Source organism: Nannospalax galili, unplaced genomic scaffold (genome assembly GCF_000622305.1).
Source record: "Nannospalax galili isolate Female #2095 unplaced genomic scaffold, S.galili_v1.0 scaffold238, whole genome shotgun sequence".
In the NCBI taxonomy this organism is placed as follows: Eukaryota; Metazoa; Chordata; class Mammalia; order Rodentia; family Spalacidae; genus Nannospalax; species Nannospalax galili.
The window spans coordinates 1,817,405-1,833,541 of NW_008341888.1; the positions used below are offsets into that span (position 1 = coordinate 1,817,405).

Here is a 16,137-nt window from a genome sequence, read left to right on the forward strand (position 1 = left end):
CTAGAAAGGGACTGGGTTGCTCTGGGTGAGAAGGGTCAGGAAGCAGTATTGGTTCCCCAGGTGTCTGGGGCCCCAAGACTAGGAGTGGCGCAGGGCTCAAACTAGGAGTATAGAACGGTGAGGGGGGGCGATGGAAGGGTGAATGTGGCTTAGGGAGTCCCAGCGCGGAGAGCTGCTCTGTAGACTTACCCCAATAGGCCTGAGGATCTTAATTTTTTTTAAACAATGCCAGTAGGTGTCATTGTAACATACTGAAAAAGAAGCAGATATAATACTGTATAATAATACCTTTACTTGACCTTTTTCTTACTCTCCCAATTGGTTTTTTTGTTGTTGTTGTTGATTTTCTGTTTTGAGACAGGTCTTACTATGTAGACATGGCTGACCTGGAACTTGCCATGTAGACCATGCTGGCCTCAGTCTCACAGAGATCCTACTGTTTCTGTCTCCAGTGTACTGGGATTAAAGGTGCACACCACCATGCCTGGCCTTAACTGTCCAATTGGTTTGAAAAGCTATTTTATTAGTTAATGTACTTAAAGTGATCTGGTAGAGTTTTCTAATTTATAGTAGTGTTTTTTTTTTAACTTAAGAAGACATGATCTGTTGGAAGAAAGGTCTTTTCTCCCCCTGTTGTTGCTCAGTAACAGCCAGTTTAGCTTCCTTTATTAGTTAAAAATTTCCTCAGCAATTACTGTAATTTGAAATAAATTGCAAATATTGCATGGCTTCTTATAATTGGTTATATTAATTCTTACAGCATTCAAAATTTGTCTTTTTGTGTATATGTAAATTGCTTTGTCTTTGCTGGTAATTTTATCATAATCTACCAATGCCAAAATATTATCTTTGAAGATACTGTAATTCCAAATGTTATAATAGATGATATTCTAATATATCTTAGTTTTGAAAGCTATTTCTTTCATAAAATGTCCCAAATTAGTTGTGGAAATCACTTCTAGTATTTTTTTTTCCTTTTTTTTCTTCTGTTGTAAAATCTTCAAGCTTTATTCTTGCCAAGTTTTATAGACCTTAAATACCATTTATAGCAGTACTGTAAAACTCTGCTATTGGGATATAATTAATACTAATTAGTGCCATATCAACCAAGTACAGTAGTACATAAAATATGATTGTGCTTATACTGATGTTGATTTATCTTCTTACAAGACCAGCAGTGTAAAATTATTAATCTTAGCTACTTCATGAATAACATTTTAGTTTTATTGGTTTAATTAATTGCCATTTTTGTATGCATTTTTATAGGCCCTGATTTTGTTGTTTGTGATGAAGGCCATATTCTAAAAAATGAAGCATCTGCTGTTTCAAAAGCCATGAACTCTATTAGATCAAGGAGGAGGATTATTTTAACAGGAACACCACTTCAAAATAACCTAATTGAGTGTGAGTTAATATATGTAATTAACTGTAGAATGCTACTGTTGACTCAGATATGTTTTTGCACCTTTTGCCATTTGCGTATCTTCTGTTTGTTTTAGTCCCTTACCATGATGAGCATGATCTCTGTAAGTTCATTTTATTCTGCTGTGAAAGAACATGCTTTTCAGGTGAAAGCATGCATAAATGTGAGTGGCAAACCATAGTCAGACATGCTGTTTTGATTGTTCAGATAGAAATATGGAAAGTAAAATATTTTCAAAGTATCAAAAGTTTTAACCATTGCTTTAAAATGTACAAAATATGTATGTTCTTACTCAGGAGGTATAAGGACAGAGTATCCAGTTTGGGGGAGGTACTATTAAGAAATCAAAAAGGTGTTGAGTCTGGTGGCACATGCCTTTAATCCTAGCACTAAGGAGGCAGAGGCAGACCGATCTCTCTGAGTTTAAGGCCAGCCTGGTCTACATAAGTGTGTTCCAGGCCAGCCAGGGCTACATGGTGAGACCCTGTCTTAAAAACAAAAATTAAAAAAGTGCATGCCAAACATGTATATTTTTGGAAAGTACAAATAAGGAAAGGGGAACTCTACTGAATCCATGGCAGGCTTACATTTGTTAAGGCTAAAGATGATTGAAATAAATTGAGAAGTGACTCGTGAATTTCCCTAATTTTCTTATATATGTGCAGTGACCCTAAAGAAGGAAGATTAATTTATTTAGTATTCGACACTTTGAAATTTCCCATTATAGTCTTCTGCTTTTCCCTATTGTAATTGGCTGTTTCAGTTTTTCATTCATTTTTCTTTTTTGTTCTAGTTTTCTATTTGCAGAAGTGCTATTTCACATTGTGATGCTATTTAGTATTGACATTTGATGGCATACTTAAAGGATTGTGCAGGTCAATTGAGGTCTGAATTAGCTATATAAACCTAGGCATAGTAGCTTATCGACTTTATTATGTTTATTTATAGTTTCTTTCCAATATGCCCTCAGTGATCATAAAATCATGAATAGAGTTGTGTACACTTGTTTCATATTTCACATCTCCTGAATAGTAATTTAGAATAAAATATCCTTAACTTTAAAAAAAAAAATAAGTGTAGGGTTTAAGGGTGATCTTTATTTCAGTTTCTCATCTCATTTATCTAGTTGGAGACCAGACTTAAAACCAATATTTATCCTAAACTTAGCTTCCCCTCCCTCCCTGCCTCCTTCCCTCCCTCATAATACTTCTATGAGATGTGCTTTTGGAATGAGCAGTACATAGGAGAATTCTTCTGAGTCTTTTAAACTTTCGTTAATGTTAATGAATTAATGTCTTGTTTCTTAGATCATTGTATGGTTAACTTTATCAAGGAAAATTTACTTGGATCCATCAAGGAGTTCAGGAATAGATTTATCAATCCAATCCAAAATGGTCAGTGTGCAGATTCTACCATGGTAGACGTGAGAGTGATGAAAAAACGTGCTCATATTCTCTATGAGATGTTAGCTGGATGTGTTCAGGTACAGATATGTTCCATAATGATAATACAATTCCAAAACATTTCCTGAATTTAAACTTGAACTACTTTTGTTTCTTTCTCCCTTCTCAGTATATAACTTTACAATTATCTCTGTATTAATTTAAAAATTTATGCACCATTCACATTTTGAAAAAAAAAAGATTCAAAGTTTAGGAAACACAGTTGATTAATCCGCTTGCTTCATATTTTGTTGTATTGCTATTTATATTCTTTTTCCTTAGGATAGGAGGTTCTGAAGAAAAGCACAGGTATTATGACTAAGAAATTACTATGTATGCCCATTCTGTGGTATGGTATTCAGAACTTCACTGTTTGAAATTATTAAATTAAATGAAGAGCTATTTATTTGTTTGTTTATTTATTAAGGTGGAAGGAGAAAACTTGTTCCCAGAGTTGTTCGTTATCCTCTGACTTCTTCCACATATGTGCTGTGGTGTACACACACACACACACACACACACACACACACATTTTGTGAAGCAATTTTATTTCTTTCAGGTATATACTGAACAGGCTAGTAGTTTTTTTCTTTTTTACGTAGAGACTGTCAGTGAATCTACACTTATGGATAGGTAAGTATGTAGAGACTGAGCTATCAGTTCATACATTTTAAGATCCACACTTCCTTCTCAAACACTAGACGCAGAAGATAGCTACAAAGATATTCCAGAGTCACCCAGGCTGGGTTTTTTGGATGACTATACTGCTACCATGTAAAATAGTTACTTACCTTGTTTTATCAGGTTGACTCTGTATACTGTTAAGCAGTCTCTTTCTGTATTGCTGCTACTACACAGCAGTGTTATTCTGGTTTAAATAGTTGTTTGTGTTTAGCATTTTAGTACTTAATTTCCCTGTCCCTATAATAAAATGGTTTCATCTTTTGTACATGGCTTATATTCTCAGAGGGGCAAATGTTGCTTTTGAAGTTATGTGTTAGTGAGTGTTTGGCATATAACTCAGATTGCATTAGTGTGTGTGTGTGTTCTGTGGCCTTTTTTTGAGACAGGTTCTACTTATGTAGACCAGGCTGGCCTGGAACCTTTGATCCTACTACTAGGATCATAGGTATGCATTAGAGTTTTGATTTATAACGTTTAACTATGTGGAAAGCAAGTGAGTTTTCCTAGTACTACCTACTACATACCATCCCCATCTTTTGATAGTTTCTTTTTTCTATGTGGAGAAAGCTATCTTGAAAACTTGAATGGTCACTTCAGTTTAAAACCTGGCTGGCATGTTGTAGTATCTTTTGACCAATGTACCATATTATCCTGTCACATGAAATTCATTAAGCATAATCATATGTCTATCATTGTATGCTTTGAGAGGGTATAAGAATGGTGATTATATGTATCTTTCAAGTTTAATCAGTGACAGTTCTTGAAGCAGTTCATTCCTGTTACACATTTAGGTAACTAATTTCCATTCTTTGTCTTATTAATTACAGAGGAAAGATTATACAGCATTAACAAAGTTTTTGCCTCCAAAACATGAATATGTGTTAGCTGTGAGAATGACTGCTATCCAATGCAAGCTCTATCAGTACTACTTAGATCACTTAACAGGTAACACATATACTTCATTGTCTTAATCATCTTTATAAATAAATATGTTGTTTTCCTCAAGAATGCTATCTTGGTAATTTTCCCATGTTTTCATTTTTCATTTTTACATTTGAATAAAGTCAGTATATGTAAAATTGCAGTGTTTATAACTAAAAAATAAAACTGTCAAAAGAAATCTAAACTCTAAAAACAAACTGAAGCAGAAATGTACAGTGGAAGACCCTTGCCTCTAGCACTGTGGTCTGATAGAAGGCATGGAATTATTTCAGTTTTTTCGTATTTGTTGAGATTGGTTTTTTGCCCCAGAATGTGGTCAATTTTAAAATAACTTGCATGAGCTGCTGAGTAGAGAGTATATTCTTTGGTGGTAGGGTGGAATATTCTGTATATATCTCTTAGGTCCATTTCATATAGTATGTCATTTAATTCAGATGTCTCTCTATTTATTCTTTGTCCAGTTGACCAGTCTATTGAAGAAAGTAGGGTATTAAAGTTGCCCGCTATCACTGAGTTGGTGCCAATCTCTGTTTTATAGTTCTGGACTACTGATTTTATGAAATTGGGTGCTTCAGAGTTTGGTGCATAAATGTTTATGATTGTAGTATCTTCTTGGTCAATTGTTCCTTTGATTAGAATGAAATAACCCTCCTTATCTCTTCTGATGAGTTTTAATTTGAGTTCTTTGAGTTGTTTGTGTTTTCTTGAAGTTCTTTGATCATGTTTATGATTGTTCTTTTAAACTGTGCATCCTGGGGTTCTTCAGAGTGGTTCTCAGTGCTGTGTATTTCTGCAGGACTTGTGGGTTTTGTTGGGGACATATTTTCCTGTCTTTTTTTTTTTATATTGTTTGTGTTTTTGCCTTGTCGTTTGGGCATATGGATGTTCTTTGTTGGTTACATTTTCTACAGGAACTTCTCTGCATTGTTTAATTTAATTTTGGTTCTGTTAATATTGTTTATGTAGCTTAGTTACTTTTTGTTTAGGTATGGAAGACAAATTGATGGGTATTTCAAGTTCTTGCTGAGTAGTAGACTGGTCAGAGTCTTCACTGAGCAGGTCTGTCTGCCTTATCAGGACACTGGGAAGTTGGTGGTGAGGGGTCTGCATGGGGGGACAGCCAGGGAAGAAGACTGGTCTTGGGTGTGCAAAGGCAAGTTGGTGAGAGCAGGCTGTGAGGTCTCTGGGGAGCTAGACTGAAGAATTGGGTTGGTCTGGGTGCAAAGGATCAGGAACCAGTGGGGGGATCTGGGCCAAGAGGTTAGTCCAGAGGTCTGGGGTGCTAAGAGCAGAAGTGGGCCTCTGTTGGAAGGAGAAAGCGGTGTGGGAGCTGGGAGATTGAATCAGGTTGTGGGAGTCTAGAGCAGTGGGCATGGTCAGACTTACCCGGGAAGGAGGCTGGTCTCAGGAATCCCAGGCAGATTGGGATGGTGCTGGTGCTACCTCTGAAGTGTGGAGATCATAGGTTTGTGCCACCACACTCTCAGTTATGTTTTTTTGTATTTGTTTTTAGAATTTCTTTAAAAAGTTTTTACTTAAAATTTTTTTTCTTGAAAATTTTGCAATTTTTATACAATATAATTTGATGGTATTTAGATCCCCTCCCTCATTCACATCTCACCCCACTGTACCTCACCAGCATTTGATATTTCTTCTCTTGATCTTAGCCAGTCTGGCTGGGGTTAGATGAAATCTTAAAAAGTAGTTTTGATTTTAATTTCCCTAATTACTAAGGATATTGAACACTTTTTAAGGTGTTTGTTAGCTATTGATATTTCTTCTTTTGAGAGCTCTCTGTTCAGATCCATAGACCATGTTTTAATTGGGTTATTTGTTTTCTTTGTTTTTCCAGTTCTTTGTATATTCTGGAAAATAATCCTCTGTTGGGTAAATAACTTGAGGAGGATTTTCTCCCACTCTGTGGGCTTCTTCACCTCAATTGGTTGTTTCCTTTGCTTTATAGAAGTTTTTTAGTTTAATGAGGCCCCATTTGCCAATTGTTGACCTTAATTCTTGAGTGACTGATGTTCAATTTAGAAAGTACCTTCCTATACCTATATCTTGCAGGGTACTGCCTGTATTTTCTTCTGTTTCAGCATTTCAGGCTTCACCTTGAGGTCTTTGATTTATTTGGAGTTGGCATTTGTGCAGGTTGATGATTATGGGTCTAATTTCATTCTTCTACATGTGGAGATACAGTTTTGCCAGCACCATTTGTTGAAGATGCTATTTTTCCTTCAGTATGAAGTTTTGGCACCTTTGTCAGATACCAGGTGGTTTTCATTGCGGGAACTGATGACTTGGTCTTCTGTTTTGCGCCATTGATCTACAAGTCTCTTTTTGTGCCAATACTGTGCTGTTTTATAACTATAGGTCTGTAATACAGATTGAGGTCTGGTATATTAATCTCTCAGCATTGTTCTTTGTCCTAAGGATTTCTTTGCTATCTGGGTTCTTTTGTGTTTTCATATGAATTTTAGGATGAATTTTTTTATTTCTGTGAAGTATGATGAGTATTTTTATTGGGATTGCTTTGAATCTGTAAATTGCTTTTGTAGCATGGGCATTTTCACAATATTTATTCTACTAATCCATGAGTAGGGGAAGCCTTTCCATCTCCTCGTGTCTTCCTCAATCTCAATTTTTGTCTTTAAGCTTTTCATTGAAGAGGTCTTTGATGCCTTTGGTTAGGTTTATCCCTAGATTTTTTTTTGAGGCTATTGTGAATAGAAAGAAGTGTTTGCTTGAATACTTTCTCTGATATCTTGTTACTTTTATATGGAAAGACTACTGATTTTTCTAAATTGGTTTTATAACCTGCCACTTTGCTGAAAGTATTTTTTATTTCTGGAATTTTTTTGCTGGACTATTTGGAAACTTTTGTGTATAATATATTATCTGTAAATAAGGATAATTTGACCTCTTGCTTTCCCACAAGCGTTTCAAGCACTTATATTGGACGGGAATGGAAAATAGTGGACAGTATTGTGTGCTTCCTGCTTTTCATGGGTGTACTTTTAGGTTTTTTTTTTTTTCATTTAAAATGCTGTTAACTATGGGTTTGTGGTATATAGCCTTAATTATGTTGAGGTATGTTCCCTTCAGTCCTCTTCCTTCTGGGAGTTTTATCATGAATGAATGTTGAATTTTTTCAAAGGCCTTTTCTGCATCTATTGAGATAATCATTTGATTTTTGTCTTTAAGTCCATTTGTATGATTTATTCTGTTTATTGACTTGCCTATATTGAACCATCCCTGCATCTCTGAAGTAAAGCCTACTTGATCATGGTGGATAATATTTTTGATGTGTGTCTGTGATTTGCGAGTATTTTGTTGAGAATTTTTGTGTCTATGTTTATTAGGGATATGGGCCTGTTGTTTTTTTGTTCCGTCTTTTCCTGATTTTGGTATTAGAGTAACACTGGAGTCATAGAAGGAAAATTCCCCTCTGTAGAGGAGTTTTCCCTCTGTTTCTATAGAAGGAGTTCCCCTCTGTTTCTGTCTTTTTGATTAAGTAGTATTGGTTGTAGATCTTTGAAGGTCTGGTAAAATTCTGCTGAGAATCCATCTGGGCCTGGGCTTTTTTTGGTCAGGAGACCTAATATTACTGTTTCAATATCCTTATTTGTTGTTATGGGTCAGTTTAAGCTGTTGATCTTTTCTTGGTTTATCTTTGGTGATTTCAGTAAATTTAGAAATTTGTCCATTTCTTTTAGATTTTCGAGTGTAATAGAGTATAGGTTTCTTTTTTTTTTTTTTTGGTCTTTTTGAGACAGGGTCTCCCTGTAGCCCCTGTCCTAGAACTCACTATGATGTAGACCAGGCTGGCCTTGAACTCAGAGATCCATGTGCCTCTGCCTCCTGAGTGCTGGGGTTAAAGTAGAGTATAGGTTTCTAAGGTATTCCCTTACTGTGTTCTTGTTTTTTTTTTTTTTTTTTTTTTGGTGTCTGTTTTGATGGTTCTCCTTTTGTCTCTAATTTTGTTGGTTTGGATTTTCTCTTTGGCCTAAGGGTCTGTCTATCTTGTTTATCTTTTCAAAGAACCAGCTCTTAAATTAATTGATTCTTTGTATTGTTTTCTTGGTTTCTGTTCTGATTTTTATTGTTTCTTTTCTGTTGGATTTGTTCTTGTCTTTCCAGATTCTTGATTTGTACCATTATGTCATTTATTTGGGCTCTTTTAATTTTATTTTTAGGTGTATGAGTGATTTGCCTGCATGTATTTAAGTGTCCTTTATCATGCAATGCCTGTGGAGGTCAGAAGAGGGCATCAGAGTCTGCTGGAACTGCAGTTTCGGATGGTTGTTAGCTGTCATGTGGATGCTGGGAATCAAACCCCGGTCTTCTGCAAAAGCAGCCAGTGCTCTTAACCGCTGAGCCGTCTCTCCAGCCCCCTATTTTTAGATTCTTAGTGGTCAGTCCACTCACATGATGTCCAGGTCAACTTTCTAAAGTCATTGATGATTTCCAGGACTTTAGGAGCTGCTGCATATAATATATAATGCTTACAGCCAACAGTACATTACTGCTATCTGTAATTATAGTTATAATGCTCCAATAATAATTGTTAGTACTCTTCAGTAGGATATGAGTTTATTGTCTTATGATTTAAGTTCCTCACAAATACTAACTCTACTATGTGTGAGTCATTTAGATAAAGGAAATTTTAGCTCCCCTGCCATCCTGAGTTCGGTTCCCAGCACATGGTGGTTAATAACTGTTTATAACTCCAGTTCCAGAGAATCTGACGCTTTCTTCTGATCTCCACGGGCATTGTATGACATGGTGCACTTTGCACACATGCAGGCCATACATTCATACACATAAAAAATTTTTTAAAAATTACCAATTTTTGATTTTTCATACATTTTGTGTGTGATGAAAGTACCTAAAATGCACTCTTAGCAGATTTACCGTATAATATTAACTAAAGTCCTCGTGATCATTTTTATGCCTATAGAATATTTATTTCACATAACTAAAATTTTGTACTGTTTGATCTCCATCTCTGTTTTTTCCAACCCCTCGATTCTGGCAATCATCATTCTCCTGTATTTCTATGGATTTCAGGTTTTTACTTTTTTAAAATTTATGATTCCCCATAATAGCAAGATCATGAGGTATTTATCTTTCTTTGCCTGACATATTCTCCCCTTCTCATTTGTATTTTTTACAGTAAAACTTTAATTTTTGTAATCATCATAGATAAGAATTGTCAGAGAACTATCTCTATGGAGTAAGGCTTTATCTGTAATGGGAGTTGTAATCTAGAGACAGTGGATGCAATTTAGGAGATTTTAAAAAACTTTTTTAAAAAATGTATTTTTAGTAACCTCTAAAATGCCAGCCTTTCCCCCTCATGTGATATAGGAAGCAAATTATAGTTGTATTAATAATTATGACTTTGTGAATAGAAATCAGAAAATATCAACACAATTGTTATTGATTCTCTAAGTCATTTACATTTGTCAGATTTCAAAATTTTAGTTATTTTACCTCTATTGTCTTTTTACTTGATGTGTTATTTTTAAAAATTGCCTATGTTGCTGAGTGTGGTGGTGTACACCTGTAATTCCAGCACTTCACAGGGCAAAGCAGGAGGATCAGGAATTTGAAGCTATGCTTGACTATATGAGACTATCTCAATGAAAACCTAAATCACATGTATTTCTTTATGATATATTTGTTCTTTAATATTTTAATCATTTCTGTATAGTGGGTTTCATCAATAATCTTATTTCTTGTATTTAAAAATTAATCACAAGAAGCAAGATTTATAAGATTTTTCAAACTTAGAAAAGGGTCTGTGTTATAGATCATCTAATATAGAGTCACCACAGTGGAAATAGAGAATTCTGTGTCTTCAACTGCCTTTTCTTTTGGCCAGGTGTAGGTAATAGCAGTGAAGGTGGAAGAGGAAAGGCAGGTGCGAAGCTCTTCCAAGATTTCCAGATGTTAAGTAGAATCTGGACTCATCCTTGGTGTTTGCAGCTGGACTACATTAGCAAAGAAAATAAGGTAAAATAGATACCTCAAATTGTTTAAACTCTATCCCTTTTTCTAGGCAAAAAGGTCAGTTTTTGACATTCTGTATACTTGAAGCAGTTTTCTATTTCATTAATTCAACATTTATTTTTAGTTCATTTCTATGCCTTTTCTGTTGTCCTTGAGACAGGCTCTCACTATATAGTCCTGGATGGCCTTAAATTTAGGTCAGCCTCCAACTTGTGGTTAACCTTGCCTCTTGCCTCTGCCTTCTGAGTGCTGGGATTACAGATGTGTTCCACCATGCCTAGCTTATTTCTGTGTGTCTTGAATTCATTATGCTTATAGACTGTTAAATAGTCGTTTATGCATTCACAGACTTTACTATGTGAACTGTACTGGATAAACTTAAGAGAACATGTGAAATTCTACCTAAAACTGTTTCCAGTGACTATGGGCTCTGATGCTAAACATCTTGTATTTGATGTACTTTGATTTAAATGTCTTATGTCTACTTTTCTCTTTTTAGTGTTTGTAATTTGTACTATTGATATGGGGATATTCTTGTATTACAAGGGTTATTGTCACTGTGTAATTTGTGTTTTTATTTTCTATAATCATCTCATGTGCTGTACCAAGTTTTATAAGTGATATTTAGATAATTCTAATAACTGTATATTTGACAACTTACTAAACTGTTTTGCACTGGAAAAAAATAACTATTTATGTGCTGGGATTTGAGCCCAACCAAGATGATCTTGTATTGCCCATTTAACTTTTTAGAGGGCTAGAGGCATATTTCAGTAGTTGAATGCTTAGCTGTTACACACCAGGCCCTTTATATGATCCCCAGCCCCTTGATGTGATCCCCAGCAGCACAAACACATACTAAAAAATAAGCAAAAATTTAAAAATTAGATTGGGGATGTAGCTCTGTTAGTAGAGTGCTTGCCTACTCTGCATGATGTCCTGAGTTTATTCTCCAGCATTATATAAACCAGGCATGGAGGCATGCGTGTGCAATTCCAGCACTTGGGAGATGGAGACAGGATCAGAATTTGAAGGTCATCCTTGGCTGCATAATGAGTTCAAGGCTAGCCCAGACTTCATGAAGACCTTCCTCCAAAAGAAAAACAAAGAAAATTGTCGTGTGTGGTGACACACATTTGTTATCTCAGAACTTGAAAGGCTGAAGCAGTTAAGATCCAGAGTTGAAAGGCCAGTGTGGGCCTTGAGAACTTGTCTTAATTTTTTATTTTGAAACAATTTTGTACTTATAAAAAGATTACAAAAATGGCTCAATGAGTATCACTATACTTTTAATTCAATTTTTCCTAATGTTAACATTTTATATAGCTGTCGTAATTTATCAGAACTAAGAAACCAACTTTGGTACAGTAGACAACAGATTTCATCATGCTTCTATTTTTCTTTTCCACCAGCCCTTCCAGGACCTCCTGTTGCATAATACTGTCATGTTTCCATGGTTTCCTCTAAGCTTCACAGTTCCTTAGTCCTTCATTATTTCCAGTCCTTACCTTAAGCGAAACAGAACATTTGAATTTCCAATATATGTTGAAATGGGATACTAAAACATTTGTCTTTTTGTTTCCTCTAGGGTTATTTTGATGAAGATAGTATGGATGAATTTATAGCTTCAGATTCCGATGAAACTTCTATGAGCTTAAGCTCAGATGAGTATGCAAAGTAAATTGAGTACTTTTGTTACCTGTATTGCTACATTTAAAAGCCCCTAGCTTGCGGGTTGTCTTCTAATAATTGGCTTTGTATTCTTAATGTGCTTTCCTAACATTAATTTTCTTGTTTTAGAAAGAAGAAAACAAAGGGGAAAAGGGGGAAAAAGGATAGTAGCTCAAGTGGAAGTGGCAGTGACAATGATGTTGAAGTCATCAAAGTCTGGAACTCAAGATCTAGAGGAGGTGGTGAAGGAAATGTGGATGAAACAGGAAACAACCCTTCAGTTTCTTTGAAGCTGGAAGAGAGTGAGTATAATGAATATTGCCTTTGTCACCGTTGTCATGGAACACTGACTTAGAATATACCAGGTCGATCTTGCTTTTTGCTGTTTGTTAGTCTCAGTAGTTGATTCAGAGGAATTCCTTTCCTTGTATTGTTAAGAGCCTTGGGTGAAAAATGACATAGTTACAACAAATTCCGATAAATCTCAAATTATAGACAAGTCATTTGCTCTGCCTCATATTTTGGAGGAAAGAAAAGAAAAACTAGGCAATGTTTATTTAAATATATGTACCTAAACTCACTTTTCTGATCCTGTGGATTAGTTAATAATATTGCAATATAGTTGGTAAATTTAATTTTGTAAAATGAGTTATAGAACTGGAATTTAGATTAAAATCTGTCTAATCTCAAGGCCTCCATAGTATTTCCACATAAATGTAAGCATTTTATGAAATGACATAAGAGGTTGTACATTTTTTTACATTAAAATTAATTTTGATCCTTTAGTCTTTTTCCTTTGTAATTCATCATAATCTATAATAATCTGCTTTGATTTTTTTCCTATAACATATACAGTTTGTTTTGTTTTCTCTCCTATGGATGAAAGTGAAAGTCTTCGATTTAACTCTCAATAGCCTAAGCTGCCTTTTCCCATAATATATACTGAGGAGTTAGTGCTGAGCCCTCTTATCTTCTCAGTACAACCTGAGTGTGTTTGGGAGCTTTAAAGCTGGGACAGAATATCAGAGTATTTTAGATATCACACTTCTAAATGGCTTGAAGTGTTTGGCATTGGGTAGTCAGGAAGCTAAACAGCTAAGCACCTGTGAGGAAAGAGCTGTGGGTGTCAGCTGAATGATCTTGTGATCAAATAAGCTTGGCTGATAACAGGTCTACAACTGAACCAATTTAATGATTCCTTTCTTTCTTCAGTACCTCCGTGGGATAGACAGGTGGCAGCCTAATCACAAACCCTGGATTCTTCAAATGAAGGGACTCAGGAAATTAAACTACAAACTTCCCCTCTTTGTTCTCTTCAGCTACTCCATTAAAGCAGCTTACTCTCAGCATTCTTCCAAATAGAATTAAAGAATATTTTCATCAGAACAGTGAAAAATGTATTATAGCGGTAAAGTCCCGGGAAGCTCATGTTAGCTCCTGTCTCCTATCTTATTCTCTCATTCTATCTTTTCTGCTTACACTTCCTCAGTCTCTCATTTTATAATTTAAAAAACGTTTATGTGTTCCTGGAAATATTTTTTTTGAAATACTCTTACTGAAATTGTTTTCTGTGATGAGTGAAAAGAGAATTTACCAACTGATAATAAGCATTGTCTAGTGCTATAAATGAGTTACCTAAAAATGTGGGGGAGGGAGTCGGAGGGGAGGGAAGGAAGATAGATTTTATTAAAGTCTATTTGCATGTATGAAATTCTCGAACAATAAAAAATGAAATTTAAAAAAATTTTGCTAGCATTCCCTTCATCACTTAGAAGTGTAAGTGGATTGTGTAGCAGCTTGATTGTTTACAGAAGAAAATACCTGCTTTCATTCTCCTGGTGTGCGCTTTAAGTATTGCCACCTTCTACATATGCTGCAATGCGAAGGGCTTGGAAAGCACGGGGCAAGGTGTAGGAGGCTGCGTGTAAGCCTGAAAGCAGTCAGAAAAAGTCATGAGTTCCAAAAAACAAGCTATTGCTTGTCTTGGGCTTTTGCTGTATTATATTTGTGTGCAGCCAAGTAGGTGTTATTTATATGTAGGTATATTTTCTATTTTTATAGCTTATATATGTGCACAGTTTATAAAATGTTCTCCAGAATAGATGGTAAAAATATAATTTTCTTCTTTATAGTTAAATGATGTCATTTAAGAATGTGTCATGCTGCCTGAGTCCTACCCAGCTGAGTATTGGCTCTTGATAGCTCTTGGGAGAGAGAGAGTTAATTTTAAGAGTATGGTCCCTGGTAGGTTGACCACCCTTCTCCAATGGATGGTCACCTAAGAGTCCACAAATTGGGCTTGATGACATAAAGTTGGTTGGATACAGAAGGGGGAGGATGAATATAATCAAAGTATAATGTATGAAATTAGTAAACATTTTTTGTACTAAAATTAGTTTATTGCAGTTTTTTTTTAAAACTTTTCCTTTGCTATGATACAAAGGATACTTAGAAACAAAATATTACATATGACCTGTTTTCGTTCTTATGTTCTGACAACTTGGTAACAGCTTTAAATGCACAATCTATACAATTAATACAGATTATATATGAACTATAACGTATGTCAAACCAGAAGAGTCCTGACAATATACTGTACAATAAGCCTTATCAGTTAGTGCTGTGGACCATTTCTACCAAAAGGAAAATGCACATCTGCACAGTCACCTTTACCATCTGGTGCTGACAGTGAGGGAAAGGCTTCCTCCTCATTACAACCCTTGGTGAGCCTCCACTGTGGGCATCTGTTTGGTCTAAAAATTGAGAGGACTGGGTTAACTTAAAAATTAGTCACTGTTAAAATGTTAGAACACTATACTTTGGACCCCCAAGTCCACCCCAGTTTTAAGATACCACAAGTCCTTTGTCCACTATGAAAACCCTACAGGCCCTTCATCTTTAGAAGATGAAGGCTGCCAAAAAACGAGACAAGAAACCAAGCCAAAATCTAGGTCTTGGCAAAATCATCATTTTTCCTCTTCACCGAGGGGAACTAAAAATATACAAATTCATTGGTGAACCTCAGTGATAACTATCAGTTGGCTGATAACCCTCATTTTATCTGGACCCAACATATGCCATGTTTGGAACAGAGCATCTTGCTATTTAAAATGTTCCCTTCAGCCACTAAAGCTGGACCTGGGCTATGACAGGTGTGCATTCATCTCTCAGTGGTCTACTCAGAAATGATAAGGTTACAGCTTTTTTTCCTTTCCTTTTTCTCTTCCTTTTCTTTCCTTTTTCTTTTCTTTTTTTAGATAAAAAAGCAATTGACTGAAGCATTTTCTTTTTTCAAATAAATAGCAAAAATAAAAATAAAAATTAACCCTGGCAATTGCACAAATAATGCAAATGGAGTGCTATTGCCCGTAAGAGGTTAGGAGAAAGACTGAAGTAAACAAAGTTCAGAGAAAATGATGGATTAATTTCCTTTTTGTTTTTATTTTTTTATTATTTTTTTTTACAAAATTCAATAAATAGTAACATTTTTAGATAATTTTGTAAACTTTGGAAATTTTAAATTACATAATGTATACAAGTTCTGAAATATCACATGTTGCTAAAAGTATTTTTTTTTTCCAGACAGGGTCTCCGTGTAGCCCCAGCTGGCCTGGAGCTCACCATGTAGATCAGGCTGGCCTGGAACTCACAAAGATCCACCTGCCTCTGCCTCCTGAGTGCTAGGATTAAAGGTGTGCACCACCATGCCCGGCTAAAACTAAAAATATATTTTTTTAATATTTTTTTTAGAAGAAGCATACCATTACAGCTTTAACATGCCCAATAACAGTTTCCAGAGCAAAGATACAGCTCTTTCAAAAGTGGTTATAAAATTTATAGGTTCACTGTTGAATTAATACAGTTGTACAATATCGAACTCAGTATAAGCCCTGTAAGACATAAAATTGAATGAGTTTTTAACCTTTAAAAAAGATCTCCATTTCATTTTAGAATATATTG

At 35.3% G+C, this 16,137-nt stretch overlaps 1 protein-coding gene across 5 annotated transcripts in view; it reads left to right on the forward strand.

Annotated features, from left to right (window-relative positions):
* The window catches only part of Atrx (ATRX chromatin remodeler), a 187,526-nt gene that overhangs the window by 119,586 nt on the left and 51,803 nt on the right, over positions 1 to 16,137 (forward strand). For all 5 annotated transcript variants that reach the window (XM_008837667.3, XM_008837668.3, XM_008837670.3 and 2 more), the window contains 6 exons: positions 1,267 to 1,404; positions 2,731 to 2,906; positions 4,377 to 4,494; positions 10,379 to 10,509; positions 12,095 to 12,183; positions 12,307 to 12,479. In XM_008837667.3, coding sequence (XP_008835889.1) covers positions 1,267 to 1,404; positions 2,731 to 2,906; positions 4,377 to 4,494; positions 10,379 to 10,509; positions 12,095 to 12,183; positions 12,307 to 12,479 — 825 coding nt within the window. The remainder of the gene's footprint in view (positions 1 to 1,266; positions 1,405 to 2,730; positions 2,907 to 4,376; positions 4,495 to 10,378; positions 10,510 to 12,094; positions 12,184 to 12,306; positions 12,480 to 16,137) is intronic.